The 22,608-nt window shown below is 39.3% G+C and overlaps 1 protein-coding gene across 2 annotated transcripts in view; it reads left to right on the forward strand.

The window, feature by feature from the left end:
• The first annotated feature begins 443 nt into the window (after positions 1-443).
• The window catches only part of LOC108698480 (serine/threonine-protein kinase 26), a 35,590-nt gene continuing 13,425 nt past the window's right edge, over positions 444-22,608 (forward strand). The window contains exons 1-2 of one of the 2 annotated variants that reach the window (XM_018229997.2): positions 444-756; positions 16,740-16,970. In XM_018229997.2, coding sequence (XP_018085486.1) covers positions 715-756; positions 16,740-16,970 — 273 coding nt within the window. In that variant the 5' untranslated portion in view covers positions 444-714. The remainder of the gene's footprint in view (positions 757-16,739; positions 16,971-22,608) is intronic. The other variant, XM_018229996.2, reaches the window with a different exon arrangement.

Raw genomic sequence — 22,608 nt, forward strand, 5'->3', positions numbered from 1 at the left:
AGCATTGGAGTTTTCATGCAGAAGCATTGAGTGGAGTGTGCCTTTGTTCCTATATTTATTGGCTGTAGCCCTACAGTGCAGGTTCTTACAAGCACGAGTAATTAAAGTGCACTTTGAGAAGAGCCAATGTGACCTGGCACAGGACAGTCAAGCTTCTAGTCCAAGCATGATGAGAGGAAAGCCTTAGACTACAGAAGCACTGGGGATTCTGGGAGAACAGTTCGTGGACAAATCAGGGCAGCTGAGGACTTTAGTCAGACTGAGATATTACAAGCGTCATCCTGCATGACTGACATAACAAAATAGAAAGTCTGGGACGGTTTTGCCTCGTTATGCGAAGCTTTTCAGCCCTGCCCAGGTAACATTTCATCTTTCCAGTCACCTTTCCACATACTAGTGCTTTTAATGATTCCATGAGGCGGGGCCGCTTGACATCAGCACAACCCCACGTGACCGGCTTCAGTCAGACTCCGGCTCCACCCTGCGTGGCTTCAGCTGCAGCCTTCAGTCCTCTCCCAATATGGCGGCTCGAGCTTGCTGAGCTTCTTCCCAAGCTTTCAGTTCTTGGACCTTTACCGAGAAATGGTCACAGTGTCGGACTGCAGCCGGACAGCCCCATATAGCCAGAGCAGTTTGTAAGCAGCAGCGGGCAGCAGCAATCCCCGCTCGCACGCCACCGCCAAGCCGGAGTAGGAGGCCTAGACGCAGCCCGCCATGGCTCACTCCCCGGTAGCCGTGCAAGTCCCCGGGATGCAGGTGAGGTGCCACGCTAGAGCTGCGACTGAGATTTCTGCATAAAGTTATCAGCCGGCAGACATTTCACCCATTGCTATGGAACCCACAGACAGGATCTCTAGCAAAGCTTGGGCATAGTCCGTGCTCCGGGGATTGGCACTACCTGTACTTATAGTCTGGCCACAGTTGCCACAGCCAGGATTTCTAGAATCTGAATTCGAAGCTCGGGCACAGCCAGGGGTTGTACGTATAACCTAAACACTGTGCAGCTGGAGCTGAGAGCCAGTGTCCTGTAGAATAGATACTTAGAACAGGGCAGTGTGTCTGTACTTATATGGCTGCAATTGGTCTCTTCCACATCACAACAGAGACAAGGGATTTGTGTTTGTTACCTTGTCTGAGTAATGGTTTCCCCACCATCCCATAAGCGCTGCACTTGTCATGTAGATATGTTGCACTTGTGCGCATGGAGATTTGTTGTACTTGTGTTGTGTAGATGTGTTGCACTTGTGTTGTGTAGATGTGTTGCACTTGTGTTGTGTAGATGTGTTGCACTTGTGTTGTGTAGATGTGTTGCACTTGTGTCGTGTAGATGTGTTGCACTTGTGCGCGTGGAGATGTGTTGCACTTGTGTTGTGGAGATGTGTTGCACTTGTGTCGTGTAGATGTGTTGCACTTGTGTCGTGGAGATGTGTTGCACTTGTGTCGTGTAGATGTGTTGCACTTGTGCGCGTGGAGATGTGTTGCACTTGTGCGCGTGGAGATGTGTTGCACTTGTGCGCGTGGAGATGTGTTTGCGGGAGGTGCACTTGTGCGCGTGGAGATGTGTTGCACTTGTGCGCGTGGAGATGTGTTGCACTTGTGCGCGTGGAGATGTGTTGCACTTGTGCGCGTGGAGATGTGTTGCACTTGTGCGCGTGGAGATGTGTTGCACTTGTGCGCGTGGAGATGTGTTGCACTGCTGCTACGTCATTATATAAGATCAGGGATGTCACCTATGTGACCCTGCTCAGCTATGACTTCTACGGGCCGTCCGATATCTGGCTCTGATTCGTCCAGTTGTGTCTCAATGGGTTTTTTTTGCATCTGGATAAGTAGCTGGTTCACATTTGAGAAGGGACAATATAAAAACTCCATGCCAAACAAATTGAATGCCCATTAACGGCTGTTTTCATGAGTGTAGACTTAATGGAACATACAATGGGAAGTGATGTTTTTGCAACATACTGTAACTGTTACATAGATAATGCTAAACCCCTCGTGATAGCTGCTACTTTTTATTTGCGGAATATCACATATGAAATGTTTGCTGTGAATCCACAATTAGTTGGAAGTATATCTAGTATATCCACACTTTGACCAGAATCAATTTGGATTTTATTACACGTAGCAATACTGTATGTTCAGGATGTCATCCAGTAACATAAGAATTCTCCCTGTATGCAATAAATGCCATGCCTGTTAATATATAATGCACTAACAAAAACAAAAAAAAAGAAACAGAAAAGAAAATCCCATGCTATGTGGAACTGGGGTCAGTTACACCAGGCGCTCCAAAATTTGTACCCTCAAGTGTAGATAAACTGAAAAATAAGTCTTAAGGTTGCCATAAATGTTAAGATTCTTCATCCAATATTTGTGCGATCGGACAAATCCATCAAATTATTGTGATCCGACATAAATCAGAAAATCGATTGGTCAGATTAGAAAATTTTCATTGGTCACAGTGAAATTTATCCATTGTCCAACTGATTGCAGGGCCACGCAGGCAGCCACCCACAGTTTCCTTCTGTTTCGATTGAAATGGTCGTTGATTTGTTGATGGGCAAATTGTACATTTAAACAATCATTACAGGTCCTTCAATAACGACAAGATCTTTTAATAATCTTAACATCTATGGCCACTTAGTGGGCTTCTTGTTGCTCATGATGTGGCACTTTAGTTGTACTTTCAGATGTTATTTTTATGCTGAGATTTAAGTTTTTAGTGGCCAGCTTGAACCGACCCAGTATCAGGATTCCCTTTTACTGACTACGCACATATTAATTATAACTCCCACCTTGGATCATCCCTGTTGGAATTATTGTTAGGGTTACACCAATGTGCAAGCAATGTTTTCATATATAGTTTACATTGCCTCCATGGACAATATTGTAACAGAGCATTTCAGACCAGAATGTTAGTTTTTCACTCCTGTTGAAAAAGATGTTTGTGCTTAAAATATGTGCTGTCAAAAAGTGAAAGGGTTATCAAGAAGCTCTTGACCAAAGTTCCAAGTAAGTTTCATAGTTTACCTTAATGATCCGGAATAATATTATTGCCTTATATATAGCATCAACATACTGCACAGACTTTTTATATACTGGTTAGCATTGAGATTTGTCCTTGCACAAGTGGAGCTTATCACATGCATATATTAGGGGCTGTTTAACTCTCTGTATATCTTCCTGTAGGAATGGGAACAATTACACTTATTCAGTTTATGGCCAATGGAGGAAAGTTCTGAGTGTAATTACGCACAGTGGCATTAAACAGTACATTTTTATTGCTGCTAAACAGATTTTAATGCACTGACATATAAAGGTTACTTTATCTTGTTGAGGTAATCATACGTGTCTAAAAAGTATAGTGTTGAATTACCTCATGTAAGACTTTTTTCCCCAACCAAGGTCAAAACTTTGCTATTAAACACTTTGCAGAACTGTTTACTGTGCAGCTCTTGTCTAGGACAGATTCAGTGCACAGATATTTCTAAAGCATCTATTTTTCTTGTTCCCTTATTTTCAGTTTACTAATTTTTCTCCAATGGAGATGAGCCTGTTTAGTACCAATGTATCATAAGGCCAGACATGTAGTGCTGTTTGTCGCCCGCAATTTGTCACTACTACAAAACGTCAGAACATACCCTGCCATAGACAATACTGAGAATTGTCTTGGCTGAAACACTTGTGCCATTGCCTTAATTCTGCATCCAGTTTGCAATTACCTTACATGTGGTACTTTCCTTACTAATAACTGCATTGCATTAAGCTGTTTGAGGCTTTGCTAGCAGTTCTTTAGAAATCCTCAGACAATAGCAGCATTACTTAAAAAAGATTTTCTATAAATTAGGAAACATTATGCATATTTAATATAAAAAAGAAGAAAAATCTTTATCTTGGCCTGCTTATGCTTGATAAACATTTGCCATGCTTTAAGTTATAAAATATTGGTCGTATTGTAACAATTCCTTGATAAGTCTTTTTTCCTTCTTCCAGGCTTATTACTCCTTTCATACCATATTTCCTAACCCCAAGCATATCTTGCCAAATTAATCACTGAAAGAACAATCACTTTACTCCAAATGCACTGAATTATTTATCTTGAAGGACAACTGAAGCCTCTGAGCTTTTATATTGTCTAATGCAAATATTAAGAAATTAGATATTTTCTTAGCCTTAATCTATATATTTTTGGTTTTAATAAAATGTTGGCAAATGTTGCACTTACAAAATTCTAGAAATTGCTCCATGCCATTACTAGTAGGGGTGTTGCATATGTTGCAAAATAGGGGCTCTTTGGTTTAGTGGGAAGTGGCCCATGGCAATCCCCAATGTTTCATTACGTTGGAAATGCTCATTGCACCATAACATTGTTTTTCCTTTTTTGACACAATTGACATTGTTCTGTTAAATGTCAGGAATATAGCTGTATCTTTCCAGTTCTGGGCTGTGGTTGGCCTTAGGGTGGCTATACATGGGCAGATCTTGTCAAGTGAAATGACTGATTTTAGGACGATCTGATAAAATTGTCTGTTTGTCGTTACAATGATGAAGTGTAAATGATTGTAAAATCATCCCAGCAGTCGGACAGGTTTAAACATTTTAGTAGCGAATGAAATTGGTATGTGGATGGTACAGTCAGGTAATCATCTTTAAAGGAAAACTATACCCCCAAAATGAATACTTAAGCAACAGATAGTTTATATCAAATTGAATGACATATTAAAGAATCTTACCAAACTGGAATATATATTTACATAAATATTGCCCTTTTACATCTCTTGCCTTGAACCACCATTTCGTGACTCTGTCTGTGCTGCCTCAGAGATCACCTGACCAGAAATACTACAACTCTAACTGTAACAGGAAGAAGTGAGGAAGCAAAAGGCAGAACTCTGTCTGTTAATTGGCTCATGTGACCTTACATGTGGTTTGTATGTGTGCACAGTGAATCGTACGATCTCAGGGGGCGGCCCTTATTTTTTAAAATGGCAATTTTCTATTTATGATTACCCAATGGCACATACTACTAAAAAAGTATATTATTATGATAATGGTTCATTTACATGAAGCAGGGTTTTACACATGAGCTGTTTTACTCAGCATCTTTTAATAGAGACCTACATTGTTTGGGGGGTATAGTTTTCCTTTAAATGAATGTCCCTTATTTTGAAGGGTTGGGTTAAATGTAAAAGTAATAGCCATGTTAATATAAAATTATATTTCAGCCAACTTGACAAAGCTACATCAAAAGTCTCCTAACATATCATTAAACATCCGTGGCTGATTAATTTGTTAAATTGATCAGATTGTTTGCATGGTGGCAACTATATCTGCCCTTTTATGGCCAGCTTTACTCTCTGTCCATCCCCTATTTGACCTCATAACTGCACCTGTTTAGGTTGGGGCCATAATCACCAGTGGGGATTAATTTAACAGTATAGTGCAGCCTATGGCATGACACTGCCAGGCTTACAGATGTTAAAATGGCTCTGAATACAGTACTGCACTTGGACGGGTACCCGTGGAACACCTGCAAAGCAATCAGGTTTTTGCCAGAATGTCCCCAATTCCCTGACAGTGCAGGCATCCTGCGGCTAACCCATCCTGCCCTGTTGTTTGGGCAATTTTATTTCATTGCCCTGATGTACTGGCGCAGAATGACGGCACTTCGATCTATAATGGTTTTGTAGGTCCCAGGTTGGAATGTAAGTTTAGTCTTTCTGGTCTGGGTCAGATAGTGATTCTGGGTAGGAAGATGCATTGGGTGGTGGATGTGGGTCGGGTTATGGGTCAGCAGGTCGGGCATGGATCTAAGTTTAGCTTTGAACCCTTTCTGCTACCTCTTTATCAAAGTTACTTGCATTAGGGAGGAATTTGGCAGTTTACACTTTTGCTTGTATAACCCATGCCGTAGGGCTTAGGGACAGGCCCAGAGTGACAATCTGTGGGTTCTGGCAAATGCCAGAGGGGCTGCAGTAAGATGCCATGGACAGTCACTATTTAGTTGGCTTGTCGGGGGCTGTTTGGGTCTCTTTGTACTTGGAATGCCAGGGCTTATTTTGACTCCCAGCCCAGACCTGCTTAGGAATATGGGGCCTATTTGACAGAGCCAATACAAATTGTGTTGGTTGAAGATCTACTGCACTGTGGTTGGAGAATAAATGTGCTGTGACTCTCGATCTTCCTTCTTTCATGGAAATGCTGTTTATAGGCATCTTTCCTTAAAGGTTTTCATGGTGTGGTGCAATCTCAAAACAGATTTTTTTTCCTGCAATTTATAGAATTTTTTTTTTTTTAAGCCTGCATTTTCTTTGGAGCCTCAGAATTTTCATAAACCATTTTGTGTCTTAACTCAGTGTTTTTTGGCTTCACAGTGGGAAAACAATGGAAAACCGCAATCACAGGATTTTTATTTGTTTATCTGCAAAGTACGTTACTTGTTTTGGCTTTGTGGTTGGGCTGATTGGAATTATTTTGTGTGATTGGACAGGTACTGATATCATCGGATTGTATTGTTACATTTGTCTGAGCAATGGATCTTATAAGAATGTATGGGTCCACTTTTATACTACTAGAATTAGTCTATCAGGCAGGATATCGTTTGAAGAATTTTTCTTTCAATAATGGAAAAAAAAAAGAATCTTTCAGCTTCTGATTTATTGCTTACAACTTTCTTCGTAATGTAGCTGCAGTCGTGCCTCATGTTGTGTGAGATTAGGTTGGAGTGATTAAAAAAAAAACAACGTATTTGAGGCATATATTGGACGTTATCATTTAGTTATAACTTGAGTATTATTTAATGGTATATTTAATACAAGTACAAAACATGTATATGATTATGCATTCTCTACATTGCATTTGGCTTGTTTTGTAGCATTTCTTCTTTTATTATATAAAGTTTTGTATTGAAGATGCTTAAAATATAACGTTCTTTAAATTGTGCCTCTCTCCCTGTAGCTTGCCATGTCCAGCTAACTTGGCAAATTCATGATACTGCAGTATGAGCCTCTGCACTGAATAACAAATCCTATCATCTTTTTAATGTACTGAACACAATCAGTTTTCTTAAGGACATTTATCATTTTTAAAAAAAAGTCTTGAGAAATGAAAATAGCTTAAATTAAATTTTTGCATAAGCATTGAATTCTTTCACTTGGATATTTTGTAGAGCCATTTTTTGCAGAAATAATCAAGTCTTTTGATTTATGCTTCTACCGCAATTTCACACTGTTCAAAAGTGGTTTTGGCACATTTACTTCAGGTTATTTTAACAAATTCTCAACAGGGTTGAGATAATTGCTTTTCTTGAATACCCTACAATTGACCATTGTCTTGTTTTGAGTTATTTCACTGTTATTACTCAAAAGTATCTGGATACACCCCTTCTTATTAGAAGAATTGGCTGCTTTAGCCACACCTATTTCTGACACTGGTATATAATTAAGCCTACAACCCTCCTAATCTCCAGCAACAAACAACTGGCCGTAGGATGTTTTGTATCGAAGAGCTCAGCGACACCACATTTGTATGTCAAATTTCTGTCATCCTAGATGTACCAACTTTATATTAAAGGACAAGAATAATCAAAATCACTTGGGGTGCCTTAAGGGGGGGGTGACTACATTTTGCTCCCCCCCCAGTGATTGTTGAATTCCTTTTCCTTTAAAACCCTTGGTTTTTGAATGAGATCTTGAACAAGCAGGTGTCTGGATACTGTTGGCTGATTTAGGAGATTCATTTTTTCATATGATAATGATGGTTACGGTTGGTGATTAAAAGATCATGAGTTTCTTTTTTTATAATCTTCATTTTTCCATTCTTTAGTGGTTGCTATAATGCAAAATGCAAAATTAACAATTCATACATTTGTCCCATAGACTTGCATTGTGTTAAAATAAGCCTTTTAGCTTTCACTCACTAAATACTATTATTCCTTCTGATTATAGGCTGACAAAAGCACACAGGACAGCCCACTGAAGTTAAAATACGCAGTTAACTGCATGAGTTAATGGCGCACAGAGTAGATTGAAATTGGTGTTTTTAGGTTGGCACAAAAGTTTGCAAAATTGTACCCTGCACTTTCCATTCACTCGAGTGATATATGCCTGAAGGCACCACCACCAGTGCTTTTCATCCAGAAAATGCAGAATAGAATGAACGCATTGAAATTCCTGTGTAACTGTTAAGCCACATTTTCATTGCTTGAAACAGTCTTGCTAATAAAGCATAAAGATCAAACTGTATTTAAACCTCTTGCATTACAGTGAGTATAGGCAAATGTAACTACGCTTAGCAGTGTAGGTTGCCCCAAGTTTAAGTGGCAGGGACTGTATTCCTAAAAATTAATTAAAGCATTCTAATTTTTAAAAAGTCTTCCCTTTGCTAAATAAAATATTATGCATGTACGAAGCAGCAATCTATTCCACAGTGCTGTAAATAGACGAGTGTATATACTGAACACACAGGTACAAAAATATAACCAATTAGAGCAGGTGTACTCAGCCTTTTTTTTTTTTGCGAGGGTGGGGGCGGCAGGTGGTCAGCGGGGGCGGCAGCAAATTTGGAAGCGCCGGCGTCCAATTCGGCGCACCTCGTTTTTGTGCAGGAGTGTCCGCGGCCCGGTGGTTGCGGACCCCTGAATTAGAGGTAAAGAGGGCCCTGTTTAATAGACTTTACAATTGGAGATGTATGAGGTCAAATTCGGCGTGCCTCGTTTTTGCCCAATGCGGGAGTGTCTGCACCCCGCTTTTGGGCTGCGGCCTGGCGGTCGGGGACCCCTGAATTAGAGGTATAGAGGGCCCTGTTTAATTGACATGTGGTCCCAGACAGTCTAAGAGGCCCCTAGGAAGCAGCTGAATCTCATGGTGAGTATAATAAGGTCCATGATTGTAATCAATTCAAGTTAGATCATAAGATTAAGCTTTGGACTATAGGTGAAGAGTTTATGAAAGTTTGTGTCAAATTATATTTCAGTTGGCTAAAATATGAAAAAAACCTTCTTTAAGACTATATTTAAAATGATTTGACAGCAAGACATAGGCTAACATTTTGCTTGCATGAGCTAATATTTGTTTAAAGAGCCTCTAAATATTCCCTGAAAGGCGTGACTGCGTTTACCTGCTATTAAGTTGTTGATCACAACTAAAATAGATGCACTCCCTTCCAAATTTGGTAACAGTGTAAACTCTGAAGCAGACTGATCTACTAGTGCAGTGATTGCCTCCATTTTGTTTTCCTTTGTTATTCCTGCTCCTTGTCCTGCATGTACTTCTGGTTCTAGTCCTATGTCCACAACATACTTTAGGTTGTCTTCTCTTGAACCTAGCTCTCTCAGTGGCCAATGCACAGTTGGGCAAGAAGGGTAGGGCTTGAAGCAGACTCTACTGTGAGTAAAGACAGTCATGCCCACAGAGAGGATTGCCTGAGAGCACCTGCATTGCCACTTATCTTGTGATTCACTACTGTGCCACATTTTCAGCCAAGAATTTTTGCAATATCAGCAGTCTGTTGCTAGGGTCCGAATTACCCTAGCAACCATCATTGATTTGAATAAGTGACTGGAATATGTATAGGAGAGGCCCTGAATAGAAAGATCAATCATACAAAGCAGCAATAACATTACATTTATAGCCTTTCCGAGCATTTGTTCGACCAATTGAAAAGTTGCTTAGAATTGGCCATTCTAAAATTTGGTGAATTACCCCTTTAAGATTAGCTAAAATAGTGGGTAATATTGGTCTATTTATTAAATATTGCTAGAATTTTTGGAAAAACTTAGTGTGTACAGTGTTTTTTTTTTATATGCACATACAAAAATGGATGTCCGTGTGATCTTGGTTTGCTTAACTGTTTTCCACTTAGTCTGTTGCGCACACACATATATTTTTGAAAATATACAATCTTATTGTGATAGTGTGCAGGGGAATACCTTCAGAGTACACTGTACGATATAAATATCCCTCTGAAGGCCCCTTCATACCGGTTTCATTATATCTGTTGACTTCTTTTAATTAACAGAAGGTTCTATCATGTCTTTGTACAGGGCTTCATTGCTTCTCATCCATTTGGAATGTGATTGTTCTGCCCCAACGGCCTTATGAATTCCAGATTTACATTTTATCTTAACAGACTGGGCACTCCATAAATAGATTTAGAGACACAAAGCTAATATACTATAATGAGGGAAAGTGATCCAAGATTCTAGAAACCCTTCTGGTACACTAGTGTGTCGAGATAGAATTCATGATATTGGTTACTGTGAAGTTTTGCTTGTTTGCCAGCACTGGCCTAACCTGTTCTGTTTACGTATAACAAATCTGCTTCCTTTTATGGCTTCATTCACATTCTTTAACACTCTTTCATGATGAGGCCAAGCCTCATATCTCTTATTGGTAACACAGCAATACTAACACAATCTCGAACTCTGTTAATAAGTAAATAGTAAATAACTTAAGAGCCCCTTTTATCACAATACTGCTAAAAAAGGTATCTCTGAAATGCCAAGGATCTTTACAAGCTTACATTTTTTTTTCTGTTCTGAATATGTTGTTTTTCTTTATGATGGGCTGTTAGGCTAAGGTCACATATAAGAGCAGATTTATTAATTATTGATTATCATCCATCCATAATGATCATTAGTATATATTTGTGCAACAACCAATCTGTAACAAATCTGAACGTTCCTGTATGCATTGATAATATGATGTTTCTATTGTATCCATTCTAACAGCTGCCTTTAATGAAACTCAATGAATCTGCTCAACAGGGCCAACGATGAGAAATGTATCAACTAAGGCTAGGGTCAGATGATAGTGGATTTCGGCCTGTATTTCTCTGCAGGCTGAGAATTCGCTGTTCTTCCACTCATGGTCTGCCTGTACCCTAAAGCATTGTTTCCACAGGTTACAGGCATATTGGTACCGAAATGCAATACATTGCTAACATCGTCTGGCCCTAGCCTAAAGGTATCCATTTAAAACAATTTACAGAGTCAGCAACCCCCTCTCCCCCTAGAGCTGCTTCTGAAAGACATAAGAAGGTGAAAGATGAAACTTTACGTTTAAATATTTGAAAAACGTTCACCGTTAGTAATTAGAAAAAGGTTTTATGTGAACTATCTGAAATCAACTAAACTGGGAAATGTGTTTGAAGGTGAACAACATGTGTAACATTAGGTAGAGACCACAAGTTACCGCCTGCCCCTTGGTTTAGCAAAGTTTTCAGCATGGTTTGTTACCACAACACTTTTGGCTTGGCAGTCACAATATTATCTCTAGACATTATGCTGCCTAAAAATGATAGTACTGGTTGTGGTAAGTCTACACATTCCAGAATCTGCTGAAAATAAAATCACCATACATGATCCAGCCTTGCTAGTTGGTGACTTCTGGAATGTTGTTGACTGCCGAAAAAGTCTGCTCTCAAAAGTATGATCACACTGTTTGGTTAAAGGAGAAGGAAAGGTTAAAACTAAGTAAGCCTTTTTAGAACGGTCCACCTAAATATACCAGTAAACCCTCAAAGTAGTGCTGCTCTGAGTCCTCTGTCAGAAGAAACACTGCATTCCTATCCTTCTATTGTGTACTCATGGGCTTCTGTATCAGACTTCCTGCCTTCATCTTAAACCTCCTTGCCCCAGGCATGAGCATGCTCAGTTTGCTCCTCTTCCCCCCCCCCTCCCTTCTCTGCTGTAATCTGAGCCCAGAGCTGTAAGTGAGCAAGGAGAGACTCAGGCAGGACGTGATATCACACCAAGCTAATACTGCAGCTGCTATCCTAAACAAAAATAACATCTCTAGCTTTTTAATAAATTGTAGTAGGAGAAAAATGATAATTATGAGCAGCACTAGCTGTAAAAAAAAAAGAAACTACAGCATCACAATTGCAATAATCTACGTTTTACATTGTTACTCGTAGCTAATGATATCTATTTGGTTAGTAACAAAGGCAAGACTTTTGTGGAAGACTATTTTCCTAAGGAGGGTTAAATCTGTCCAACGTTAAAACCAGAAACATTTGAGCAGTGACATGCAGCAGCATCTTTTCAGCGTTTTGCCATGCTGAAAATGCAACACTGCCCCCAATTGCTTCCTAAAAGATAAAGAAACTTGGATAATAAATTGCAGCACAGACCCCTTTGGCAAATTCCTTGCCTAAAACATCAAAATACCCTCATGTTGATTTAGAATTTATTTCCGTTGCCAACAATGGGAAATATCAGTGGGGGATTTTGGCCATCGTGACGCAGTTTTTAACAAAGGTGAAGTGCAAACGCCTTCTGTGCAGCTCTATATCCAGTGTCTAAGGTTGCTGGGATGTGTAGTTCAGCAGCTGCTAGGCAGCAGCAGGTTAGACATGCCTACAATAGCAAATAAAGCTGTCATTACTCCACTGCTTTATACACATGAGACAAGTGTCTGACAAGACTCCGCTGGGAGTGTGATGCATTCTCATAAAATGCAGTCTGTCCGGTAGCATTGTGCTAATACCTTTTGCCCTTTAAAATAAAACTGTTAGTGGTGCCACACCTGTGAGCAGAATATCACAACTGGAAGTACTGAAAAAAAGCCAGACGTAATCTGTCCTTTAGCACGTCATACAGAGGAACTAGGAGGAACTGAATGCAAGAAAAGCGCCGTGGCTACAAACTGATTTTTCACTGCTAGACCTATAATTAATCAAATGTAATGATCATTGCTTAGAAAAGCTTGACGTTATGGTAAGATCTGCCCCCCAAAGATGTGCAGCAATAGATTAATAACAATGTTGCCATTCCAGTAATTATCAGACACACCCATAACAAGGTGAGGCAGGCTCTCCATGTTTTCTCATTGCCAGACGTTTGAAGTCTGCTTTCCACGCCATATAAGAAATACAAAAATATGTGCATTGTTCAAAGTCGTTCAGTTGCAGAAAGCTTCCCAGCATGTCTCTGGTCTTGTCTTTGAACTCTCTCTGTCCCATCTCACGTACTGAGGAAATGATCTGAAAGGACTAAAAGTGCAAAGGGTTACTTGTTTGTCACCATGATGGCACTCTCCCAAAATACTGCATTTTCTAGCAATGTGTTTATATGTGTGCATGTGTCTATGTGGAGATATAGATGTATAATGTATGACCTGAGTTTGTGAACTATATATTTTTTTTTTTTTTTTTTTTAAAGCTGCTTTTAATAGATTCAACTTTTTCGTTGCTACATTTTTTTTGCAGCGGAATGTGAGCAAAAGTTCTAATTCTCTTGAAGGCAGCAGGTTTGGTGGCTCTGTTGTGTAGAAAGTGCTACTTTCTGATTGGCTTCCATTGCAGTACCCAATGCTTTCAATAGGATGGGAACCAATACTTGAATCATGCAGTTGTTAAATCATTGCACACTTTTAGGGATATCAATAATGCTACACCTATTTGTATCTAAGTGTAACCGTTTCTCAAGCATCAGCTGCCCCTCTACTTTCTACAGCCCATTCTCTGTAACAGTTGTAGAAGTGTTGCAGCTCGAGGTCTGAGGATTGTCATTGGAGTCTTATGTTGGGGTGGTGTTGCTGTTTTTCTGTTTGTTTTTTAATTTTATTTTAAAGGAGACCTATTGGGTGAAAAATAAGAATGTGTCTGTCCATTAGACAAGATGTAGAAGAAATTGGCTTTAAATAAGGTTTTTTGAGTTGATTTATTGAAATTTTTTGGAAATCCCATACTAGTCCCACCCATCTGTTCCAATTCCTGCTGCCTCCTTTCCCAGGCTGTGCAGGGAACCAGTGGTACTCAACACACTGCACTGTAGCATAGGAACCAATGAGCAGATAGGCTGACGTGTTATGGAACAGAAGCCTGTCTTTGCTTGTGCGACTGCTTCTAGTAGGGACCATGCGGACACACCCACCCCTCATTTGAAACCGGGACTTAGCAGATCTATAGGGAGCTCCAAGAAAGGGGCCATTTTAAAAGAGAATATACATTTATATCCCAAAGTCAATCCAGCTCCATATATTATTCATTATTGCCTTCAAGATTAGGAGGGGTTTTAAGGTATGTTGTATATCTCCTTTAAACTCTCATAAAAACCTAATATAAGTGTGGGATCTATTTTGCATGAAATTTGGCTTTCTGGAAGAAGGGACTTCCCATAATTTGAAAATACCACACACATAATCTGTTTAAATTATGAAAAAACAATTGTTTGCCATCAGTATAAATTGATGCTGTGCTCATAAGCTCGGAGAACAAGGCATTGTGCACAAGAGAAGTCAAAAGTTGATAATGATTTAAAGGGGTTGTGCACATTTGAGTAAACTTTTAGTATTCTGTAGAGAGTGATATTCTGAGACAATTTTCAACTGGTTTTCATTATTTATCATTTGTGGTTTCTGCGTTATTTAGCTTTTATTCAGTAGCTCTCCAGTTTCTAATTTCAGTAGTCTGGTAGCTAGGGTCCAAATTACCCTAGCAACCATGCATTGATTTGAATAAGAGACTGGAATATGAATAGGAGAGGGCCTGAATAGAAAGAGTAGTAACAATTTGCAATACCAATAAATGTGTAGCTTTACAGAGCATTTGTGTTTAGATGGGGTCAGTGACCCCTTTTGAAAGCTGGAAAGAGTCAGAAGAAAGAAAATTATGCAAAAACTATAAAATAAATATATAATAAGTTGCTTAGAATTAGCCATTCTATAACATACTAAAAGTTAACTTAAAGTTGAACCACTCCTTTAAAGAATATTGGTCATTGCAATGGCAGTTTTTGGGTCTTCACTGAGATGGTGATTACAATAAGCTCTTCAGAAGTTTTTATAATGTTACAAAATGACAGAAAGGACTTAGTCAAATGGGTATGATTTTAGGAAACTGGATCTGCTGAATAGTACCATAAATTGGCCTCTCCAGCTTCATGGGTTTTATCATAGCCTGTACAGAGAGTTTCTAGGTCTCTTCCTACACAGAAATCCATTGGTATTAAGCAAAGTTCAGAAAATATGAGGGTATTTAAAGGGAAACTACATGTAAACGATGACTTACTCCTATGTGAGAATGCTAGGTGTTTCATGAATATTTAAATGCTGACACACAACTGTTTACAGTATCATCGTGACTTTCTTTTGTATTAGTACATTAATGTTCTGCCCTGTGTGTGTGTTTGTGTGTACTACAATAGCTTGAAACAGGAGTCCTTGAGAGTGATTGTAGTTCTTCCCAAAGACATGACCTTAATTGACCAGCCTTGAACTTTTTTTTTAACTTAAACTTGCTGTCACTTGTGTTCCACTTGTGCTGTCACCAAGACACTGTCCTATGAGGCAGTTATTGTAGGGATGGTTCAGCATTCTTCCACAAACAAGTTTTAAAATAGACTTCTATGCACACCTTGCACATAAGCGTCTGTTTTCTGATCTGGTCAGTAGTGAACTCTGTTAGCCCCGAGGCATACCACTTATATGACAGGAGCTTTAAAAGTTGTCCCTTAAGGTGGCCATACACGGGCCGATAAAAGCTGCCGACAGACAGAGTCGGCAGCTTATTGGCCCCTGTATGGGGCCCTCCGGCAGGCTTCCACGATCGATATCTGGCCGAAAGTTGGCCAGATGTCAATCGGACGGGACTAAAAATCCCGCCGGATCGCGGCGGCATCTGTTCGTTGATGCAGTCCCGCGATCCGACCGCCCGTTGGGATCCGATCGTTGGGCCCTAGGGTCCACGATCGGATCAGCCCGATATTGCCCACCTTCTGACATTGCCAAATGAGCGGATCTCTCTGTGTATGGCCACCTTTAGTTATATAGAATTCTATCTGTGAATTTCTGATACAGTAGTTCATTTCATTAAGTGAGCAACTCTCTAAGGGTACACAGAGAGGTTCTTTTTATATGAGTTTGTGTTGTGGTTTGGACTAGAAACAAACACAATTATGATCAAGACTTAATTTTATGGTTTTCAGCATTGGTCTCCTTTCCTCTAAGTACAGCCCCTGGTAAACAATATGTAGTGGTTTCAGTACAGAACATGGGAAACACATTTAAAAATGCTCTTTATATGTGCTTTATATTCTGTTCAGTTCTGAATATATTAATTGCTTAATGTTCATTGTGTCAGTGTGGCTGGGCAGGGTGTGACAGCTGCTCTTTTCATACTGACTACTCACTTCTGTGACTTTCACAGACAACCTCTCTTGGAGGTGATAGTGCTGCCAAAATGATGGGAGTTGTGGCTGTATCTTTTTGTAAAGGGATAGTGCGTTTTCATTTTGCTGAATTATAGCACATCATCCCCAGGACCATTATCCTAGCCATGGAACTTGCCCTTATCTCTCTATTTTTGTGGCTAGTACAATCCATTTCTGCCCCCAGCTATAAGGGAGCACATAATATTGATTTTAGTAAGTGTTCTGTACTTGCAATAGTAGTCCCCAAGTTTGAGCAACCATTGATGACATAGCATTTGTGGAAAAGGGTCTGTATCCCTTTAACTGCAACAGGATCCAGCCACCTCCCCCAGTGGGGCCTGACACTTGAGACATTTAATATTAAGATATCTCATTCTAGCTTCCAGACCTTCATAGATATTTCCAGAGTCATGGCTATAAGCCCTCATAGATATAATGAAATGGGTAATCTTGTCTCCTCCATATAGTGCAATTCATGTTGTTTCCATTTAGCCTCCCTGTGAAGTCAGAATAGACTTATCTTTATATTAAAAAACTATTTGAGTAAAAATTGTATATGGCTTAAAACCTTTTTTTTCTTTCTTAGAACCACCGAGCTGATCCAGAAGAGTTGTTCACAAAGTTAGAACGCATTGGCAAAGGATCATTTGGTGAAGTTTTCAAAGGGATTGATAACCGGACTCAGCATGTTGTTGCTATAAAAATCATTGACTTGGAAGAAGCCGAGGATGAAATAGAAGATATACAGCAAGAAATTACAGTGCTCAGTCAATGTGATAGCCCATATGTAACCAAGTACTATGGATCCTACTTGAAGGTATTGCCTGGTCATTCTGTTTATTAAAAAACAAAAACAAAGCTCTTCTGCACTATTTAGGTTGTCTCTGAGATTTCCTGATGGCTGATAGTGGCAATGTCACATAAATTGCAGACCACTAGATGGTTTATTTCCTTTTATATAACTGGTAGACTTATTCCCTTCTCATCTATTGCAACAGTAATCTTAAGCATCGGAGCACATCCAAGCCCTGTGACACTGGCATGTTAATGCATTTGGCTGGAAAACTTGCTTTATTTGTTAATGAAGTGTGACGCTTAAGCTCCCATTTAAATTGTAGGAAATGTTACAGCCTTCTCTTCAATAAGAGTGGGGTGAATGCATGAAATGTTGCTCTGTACTCAAATATGGTTCCATTATTTTAGGGCTGCATATCATTGACTCTTAGATCCCCACCATGTAAACACCCGCACGACTCTTCTTGTCCTATTCTTATTTGTTGTATCATGTGAGAATAAAGCACCTTGTACCCCAAAGCAATGTGCTACGGTTGTGCTGGATCCAAGGCTCAAAAAAGCAGAGCCATATTAACTCTTAACTGTAATTTGAATTGGGTATAACAATGAACTTTAGGTTAATATATGCCAGTTGGCTGTAGGAAACTACATAAAGCGCTATGTATTTTACAAAGTGGAGCCAAATTATGCCCAGACTTAACTTGTCCTTTAAAGGAGAACGAAACCCTAAAAATGAATATGGCTAAAAATGCCATATATTATATACTGAACTTCCGGCCTAAAGTTTCAGCTTGTAAATGGCAGCAATGATCGAGGATTTCAAACTTGTCACAGGGGGTCACCAGGCTTAGGGGTCATAGCAAATTATCAAGCAGAAAATGAGGTTGGCCTGTAATATAAGCTGATGCTACAAGGCTGATTATTAAATTCTGATGCTAATTGCACTGGTTTATGTGCTGCCATGTAGTAATTATCTATATTTATTACTAACCAGCCTTATACTATGACATTTAGATTCTATATTTACTGTATATTGTGAGTTGGTCCCTAAGCTCAGTAAGTGACAGCAGCACAGAGTATGTACAGTGAATCAACAGAAAAGAAGATGGGGAGCTACTGGGGTATCTTTGGAGGCAGAGATATTTACTGCTAAAGGGCTGTGGTTGCCTTGGGCTGGTACAGAAACCTAAAACATAATGTACAACACTTCTAGCCAACTTCTTTAGTTGAAGGGATACTGTCATGGAAGAAAAATGTTATTTTCAAAACACATCAGTTTATAGTGCTGCTCCAGCAGACTTCTGCACTGAAATCCATTTCTCAAAAGAGCAAACAGATTTTTTTTTTTTATTTCATTTTGAAATCTGACATGGGGCTATATATATTGTCGGTTTCCCAGCTGCCCCATGTCATGTGACTTGTGTTCTGATAAACTTCAATCACTCTTTACTGCTGTACTGCAAGTTGGAGTGATATCACCCCCTCCCTAACCCCCCCCCAGCAGCCAAACAGAACAATGGGAAGGTAACCAGGTAGCAGCTCCCTAACACAAGATAACAGCTGCCTGGTAGATCTAAGAACAGCATTCTGTAGTAAAATCCAGGTCCCACTGCAACACATTCAGTTACATTGAGTAGGAGAAACAACAGCCTGCCAGAAAGCTGTTTCACCTTGGCTCTTTCTGAAAGCACAGGATCAGGCAAAATGATCTGAGAAGTCTGCCTACACACCAATATTACAACTAAAAAAAATACACTTGCTGGTTCAGGAATTACATTTTATATTGTAGAGTGAATTATTTGCAGTGCAAACAGTGTAATTGATAAATAAAAACTACATAATAGAAATCATGACAGAATCCCATTAAGCTTTAGTTCTCCCTTAAAGAAGGCCAGTGATTTCTGTGTCCCTTTTTTGTTTTCTAGTTCTAAAAGATTCCAGTCAGGGACTGCTCCATTCCTCTGTATTCAAAGTGAAGCCGCCCCTTGGGCATTAGTCATGTGTCAGATAATTTCACAAAGTTGCATTCCTATTCACCGGAGCCATTTTCAGGCAATTGAGCCAACAATGCGCTGCAGCACAGTCTGTTCTTGGCAGCCCTGGTAGAAGAGGCCTCTGCGTACAAATAATTTCAATGACTCAGTTGAAATGACTATTTTAAAAGTTTACAACAAGTTTATAAGGACACAGATCTACAGAGGTTATTGGTGCTGCTGGTTTAGTTATCAGTGTGGGCACTGGTCTAAATGTCCTACACACACACACTTTGTCCTTCTCTTTCACAGTAATAGAGTATTGTGCTTTCACGAATGCTACTGCACCCTTTTGGTTACGAGGAAATGGAAAAAATGATGAATGGTTATTTTTCCTGCCGCTACTCAACTCTGCTACTTTTAGACACAAATTGAAACATTATTAGCCAAAAGTTGTTCTTTCTTTTCAATGTTTAACTGTCATGTGTAAGAATCTAGTGTGTCTAAGGGGAATGTGTATGAAAAGAAACCTGTGTTCATTTTCTTTTCTAAGCACACAAAAGCAAGTCAGGCTTTGTAGCGTCACAACAGCCATTAAAATGGATACTTTGTGTATGTTGGACTCTACAGTTCCATGATCGCCATGTGAGATCATATGTTAAACACACTGTCCTGTCCATTTGTTTACTTTAACAACAAACTCTTTTTCTTCTAGGTGGCTTTTAGGACTTTAATGGAGATGATGCAAGGCAGGAAACATTTAAAATGTAGCAACTCTAAGCTCTTGTAGCCCACCCTCTTGAAATGATTTTTCTTTAAAGGAAAACTATACCTCCGAAACAATGTAGGTCTCTATAAAAAGATATTGCATAAAACAGCTCATATGTAAAGTCCTGCTTCATGTAAATAAACCATTTTCATAATAATATACCTTTCTAGTAGTATGTGCCATTGGGTAATCATAAATAGAAAATTGCCATTTTAAAAAAATAAGGGCCGCCCCCTGGAATCGTAGGATTCACTGTACTCACAAACATACCAACAAACCATACATGTTAGGTCACATGAGCCAATTAACAGACAGAGTTGTGTCTTTTGCTTCCACACTTGTTCCTGTTACAGTTAGAGTTGTAGTATTTCTGGTCAGGTGATCTCTGAGGCAGCACACAGACCATCATGAAATGGTGGCTAAAGGCAAGAGATGTAAAAGGGTATGATTTACTTAAATATATATTCCAGTTTGGTAAGATTCTTTAATATGCCATTTAGTTCATATCATATTATCTGTTGCTTAAGTGTTCATTTTGGGGGTATAGTTTTCCTTTAAGACGTATTTCCAGCCAGTAGACTGATAGGAGTTTCAGTTTGCACTTCCAGATCATTCAGCATTACCATGATTTCAGAAACTCAAGTGTATGGTGTTCTATTTTATATTGGATTGGTGTTTTTATCTCTGCTATTCTCCAAGTTAATTGTGTCACTGCCATATTGAGCATGCAGTGGTATAAATTAAAGGAAACCTTTCAGAAAAGGGCTATGTCACACATTTTGATTGCCAGGGATCATCAGTGCTGTTGGTGCCTCTTAAGATACAAAAAGGTATTGGATTGGGACCAGTGCAGTATTTTTGAAGAATGCTTTGTGTGTATCTCTTGCTAATATGTAAGTGGGAAATAATATAGCCTTTATATTGTAATATTTGCCTGGTATACACAAGTGGCAACAGAATCATGCTCTTTAATTCATAATCTTTGTATTCTAATAAAAGCTAAAAGAATTATAGACTTAGAAAAGTAGGAACGAATCCTGAATTTCATTTGGGGTTTGGCTAGTATTTGGCCTTTCAGCTGCATTCAGCAGTTCTTGGCCGAACTGAAACCTTAAAATCGTGAAGAAGTTGTTTGGAATTAATGTACAAGTTGTCACTGATGCAGGAAAAGTACATAGTGATGTTGCCAGGTTCACCTGCCATTCTGGATTTTCACTGAATGTCATAAAGATAAAACCTTCTAAATGCTAATTATTAGTGGCTTAAGGAGTGGAGGTTCAGCAGTAAAAAATCAGTTCGCAGTACACATCTTTTAAGGATGAATCTCTATGCACACAACACTCTGCCCACTCAATGTTTTTAAAAGTGGGCACAAGTTGGGCAGACCTCTACCAGACAGTTCAATTTTGCAGTTAAAGGGGACCTGACCCCTAGGGGCATATTTATTATGCTGTGTAAAAAAAACAGCTGGATATTGTATGTATGTATATATAACTTTATTTGTAAAATGCTGTTAAGGAGCCGCAGCACTATATAGTGCATAAAAGTATAAAATATATGTATATAGAAGTATACTAAGGAAGACAAATCACACAGTACATATACACAGAGTTCATATCAGGACAAAGAGCTTAAATGGGGTTGTTCATCTTTGAGATAACTTTTAGTATGATGTAGAGATTGACATTCTAAGACTATTTGCAATTTGTTTTTATTATTGGTTTTTGAGTTATTTAGCTTTTTATTCCACAGTTCAGTTTGCATCTTAACCAATCTGGTAACTAGGGTCCAAATTACCCTAGCAACCATGCATTGATTTGAATAAGAGACTGGAATATGAATAGGAGAGGGCCTGAATAGAAGGATCCTTAATAAAGAGTAACAAAACTATACATTTGTAGCCTTACAGCGCATTTGTTTTTTTAGAACGGAGTCAGCAACACCCATTTGAAAGCTGCACAGTGTCAGAAGAAAAAGGCAAATAACTATAAAACTAAAAAAATAAATATTGAAAACCAAATGAGAGGTTGCATAAAATTGGCCGTTCTATAACATAATAAAAGTTACTTTAAAGGTGAACCACCCCTTTAAGTGCTATGTGGTAAGAGACATTGTGGGAGAGAGGTCCCTGTCCTGTAGAGCTTACAGTCTTGAGTGGATGAGAGGCTAACATACAGGCACAAATTGGAGATTAAAAAGTACACAAGGTAAGGCATAGTCCAGTAGCTACAGGACTAGGTTAATGTTCAAGTGCTTCAAAAGGTAGACTCTTAGTTTTTTCTTGAAAAGATTAAGAGAGGATTCCTTACAGAGGATTTCAGGGATGGAATTCCAGAGGTAAGGAGCAGCAAGATAGAAGGGTTTGTGACGAGAGGTGGATGTGGATGGTGTGAAGAGAAGGTGGCTCTGAAAGGAGCAGAGGAGACCACATACAGTGAGACAAGAGAAGAAATGTAGTAAAGAATGAAGGGCTTTGAATGTCAGTAGAAGGGTTTTATATGCTATCCTTTGCTTAACAGGCAGCCATGCTAGGGATTTTAGTTGGGGTTAAGTAGGTTCCCTTTTAGGAGAGAGCAGAAGGATCCTGGTAGCAGAGTTTGATAAGGGGAGAGTGATGGGAGTCAGGAAGACCAGTTGGGAGATTGCAATAGTCTAAACAGGATACTATATACAGCATGGATTAGGGCATTGGCTGTTGTTTGTGAAAAAAACGGTCAGGACTGGTCAGAGATGACCCACAAGCAGCATGCTATGTTAATAGGGTTAATGATCATTCCATCAATAGTAATGGTGAAAAAAAGAGATGGGCTAGGTTTGGGTGGAAAGACCATGAGTTCAGTCTTGGCCAAGTTGAGCTGAGTTGGTATTGGAAGGAAGAGTTAGCTACTAAGCAATCTGTGATCTTCGTCTAAACATCA

Source organism: Xenopus laevis, chromosome 8L (genome assembly GCF_017654675.1).
Source record: "Xenopus laevis strain J_2021 chromosome 8L, Xenopus_laevis_v10.1, whole genome shotgun sequence".
Taxonomy (NCBI): domain Eukaryota; kingdom Metazoa; phylum Chordata; class Amphibia; order Anura; family Pipidae; genus Xenopus; species Xenopus laevis.